The sequence below is a fragment of the Penaeus japonicus genome, unplaced genomic scaffold (assembly GCF_977035675.1).
Source record: "Penaeus japonicus unplaced genomic scaffold, GWHDUDI00000001_assembly GWHDUDI00000001, whole genome shotgun sequence".
Taxonomy (NCBI): Eukaryota; Metazoa; Arthropoda; class Malacostraca; order Decapoda; family Penaeidae; genus Penaeus; species Penaeus japonicus.
In genome coordinates, this window is record NW_028234403.1 from 37,116,584 (window position 1) to 37,119,083 (window position 2,500).

Here is a 2,500-nt window from a genome sequence, read left to right on the forward strand (position 1 = left end):
TGACGAGGGGCGGGCGCGGGGAATGGGCGCAGACAGTGAGTTATGGCCAAAGATAGCGCTGGTTCACTCGACAAGGGGGTGGGCGGAAGGTCAGTTGATATGTACTTCCTGTCGGTTTTTTTCTCTCTTTCTCTTTTTTTTCTCTCTTTCTCTCTCTCTCTTTCTGTCTGTCTGCCTGTCTCTTTCTCTGTCTCTCTCTCTCTTTCTTTATCTGTCCCTCTCTCTCTCTCTCTCTCTCTCTCTCTCTCTCTCTCTCTCTCTCTCTCTCTCTCTCTCTCTCTCTCTCTCTCTCTCTCTCTCTCTCTCTCTCTCTCTCTCTCTCTCTCTCTCTCTCTCTCTCTCTCTTTCTCTCTCTCTCTTTCTTTCTCTCTCTCTCTCTTTCTCTATCTCTTTCTCGCTCTCTCTATCTCTCTTTCTCGCTCTCTCTCTCTCTATCAATTTGAATAACAGGGAACTAAAGTATATTCCCTTATCCATTCGTTTATTTTATACTTGAATGTCTGAAATGGGATCTTTTTTTCACGTCAAGATGAACTTCATTCCAAAGCGTTATGAATTTCACGAGAAAATGATCTGTTGTGCATTGGAATTACAGCAAGCTCATGGGGGTTCCGCTCAATGTTTCTGGCTGTCTTAGATGACCGTAAAGCAAGCAAAATCTCTCATTTGTTGAAGATGTTGGAGAACGGGGCCAAAGACAGCGCGTTCTTGGACAGTATCTAATAACAAGAAGTGTGTAGCAGCAGCTCGTCCCCATGTCGAGGTAGTATATTCCAACAGAGACCTGGCTTTATGTAGCATATATATGCTATGTCCATTCAGAAGATGTGGTATTTTCTTGGGGATAATAGCTTACTCGCTGCCCTCCTTGTTATCCTTGCTAAGTACTTTTTGAAAGTTAGTTTTTAGTCATAGTGGACGTCAAGTACTTCGATATCATCTTCAGGGTAAAGAACATAGGGTCAATTGCTGTAAGGTGATACTAGTGTTGGGTCTTGTAATTACCATTAGAAGTTTTTTTTTTTTTTTTTTTTTTTTTTGTTGGACGAACTTCACCTGGCAGCGATCCGCCCGAGCAGTAATATCATATAGTCGGTTTTCTATATTATTCTTGAAGTCATCTTCCTCCTCAGGTGGATAACTGATGGAGAAAGTCAGGTCATCTGTATAGGCCACAGCCTCTGGAGCCAGATTTAGCATATCATTCACAAAAATGTTCTAGAATAATGGCCCAAGCATGTTTCCTCGAGGTTATCCAGCCTGAGCTTCTTTTTGACGGTACTGATGACACCAAAACGTTTATTTCTAGGTAGTCTCTCAGCAGTTCAATTTGTCTACCAACTCCAAGGAATACTAACTTCATCAACAATGATTGATGACAAACCAGATCAAATGCACCTTCTATGTCTAGTGCAAGGAACAAAGTATGATGTTCTTTATCTAAGGCTGCACTGCAAAATGAAATCATGGCTAAATAAAGATCAGCTGTTGAGTATCAATTACGAAAGCCATAAGGCCTATTATATACCAAGGGGCTCTCAAAATGACGATTAAGATGTCCTGCTTTGACCAAGAGGCATGTGATTCTAAGGCTTAGATCCTAAAATTGAGAGAGAATAAAAAAAAATCTGATCCAACTTCTGAAAAATCAAGATAAGGAAAAAAAAAAAAAAAAAAAACTTGTACCTCTGATCTAACTCCTAAAACTTTTACATACAGAGAGAAAGAAATGAAAATGAAATCGATAAGCGCCTCCGCTCACAGTATATGTATGGTCTTAATCGGAGTTCAACTCCTTGTCATCCGATAATACTCGGTCTATGAGAGGACTCCTATATCCTTTACTGAAATTGCGCTTTATCCTAACCCCAAATCCAAAGTCATCGTCCTCTACCCCCAGGGTTGGCGGACGGGCTGATAACTACCGACTCCTGCTGAGTGACTACGACGCCTCGAGCACAGCCGGCGACGCCCTAACGCCTCATTCAGGGGCTACCTTTGCCTTCCCCGACGTCGAACTGGGCGGTGCTCCTGCAGGTGAGGGGGGATTCGTTGTGTGATGGCGGTCGTGTTGGTATTAGTATCTTTGATGTTCTTGGTAATGATGATGGTTATAGTCACTGTTATCACTGAGATTGTTGTTGTTGTTAATATTATTATTATTGTCATTATTTTTATCTTATGATGTTTTAACATCGATGTTAACGTACATTGTCAGTGTTAGTGTTATTCTCTGGAAATAAGTATCGTCACAGTTAAGACAAATGAAAATACTTACAACATTATCCCCCTCAGACGAAAATTGCAGTGCTACCTCTGGAGTCGGTTGGTGGTATCTGGCAGCCCCAGAATGCTACAGCGCCCTTCCCACGGGCGTCCGGCGCTTGCAGGGGGATACAGCAGGAGTTTCAGACGAAGTTCTCGGCACGACGAAGAGAGGACTGCTGGAGTGGTGGGCGCTGCAGGAGGAAACGCAGAAGGACCGTGATCACACCTTGTT

General features: G+C 42.8%; 1 protein-coding gene across 1 annotated transcript in view; it reads left to right on the top strand.

Moving 5' to 3' along the window:
- The window catches only part of LOC122245914 (uncharacterized), a 6,495-nt gene that overhangs the window by 3,143 nt on the left and 852 nt on the right, over nt 1–2,500 (top strand). The window contains exons 4-5 of the mRNA XM_043004044.2: nt 1,901–2,037; nt 2,296–2,500. The exon at nt 2,296–2,500 is cut by the window's right edge and continues 852 nt beyond it. Coding sequence (XP_042859978.2) covers nt 1,901–2,037; nt 2,296–2,500 — 342 coding nt within the window. The remainder of the gene's footprint in view (nt 1–1,900; nt 2,038–2,295) is intronic.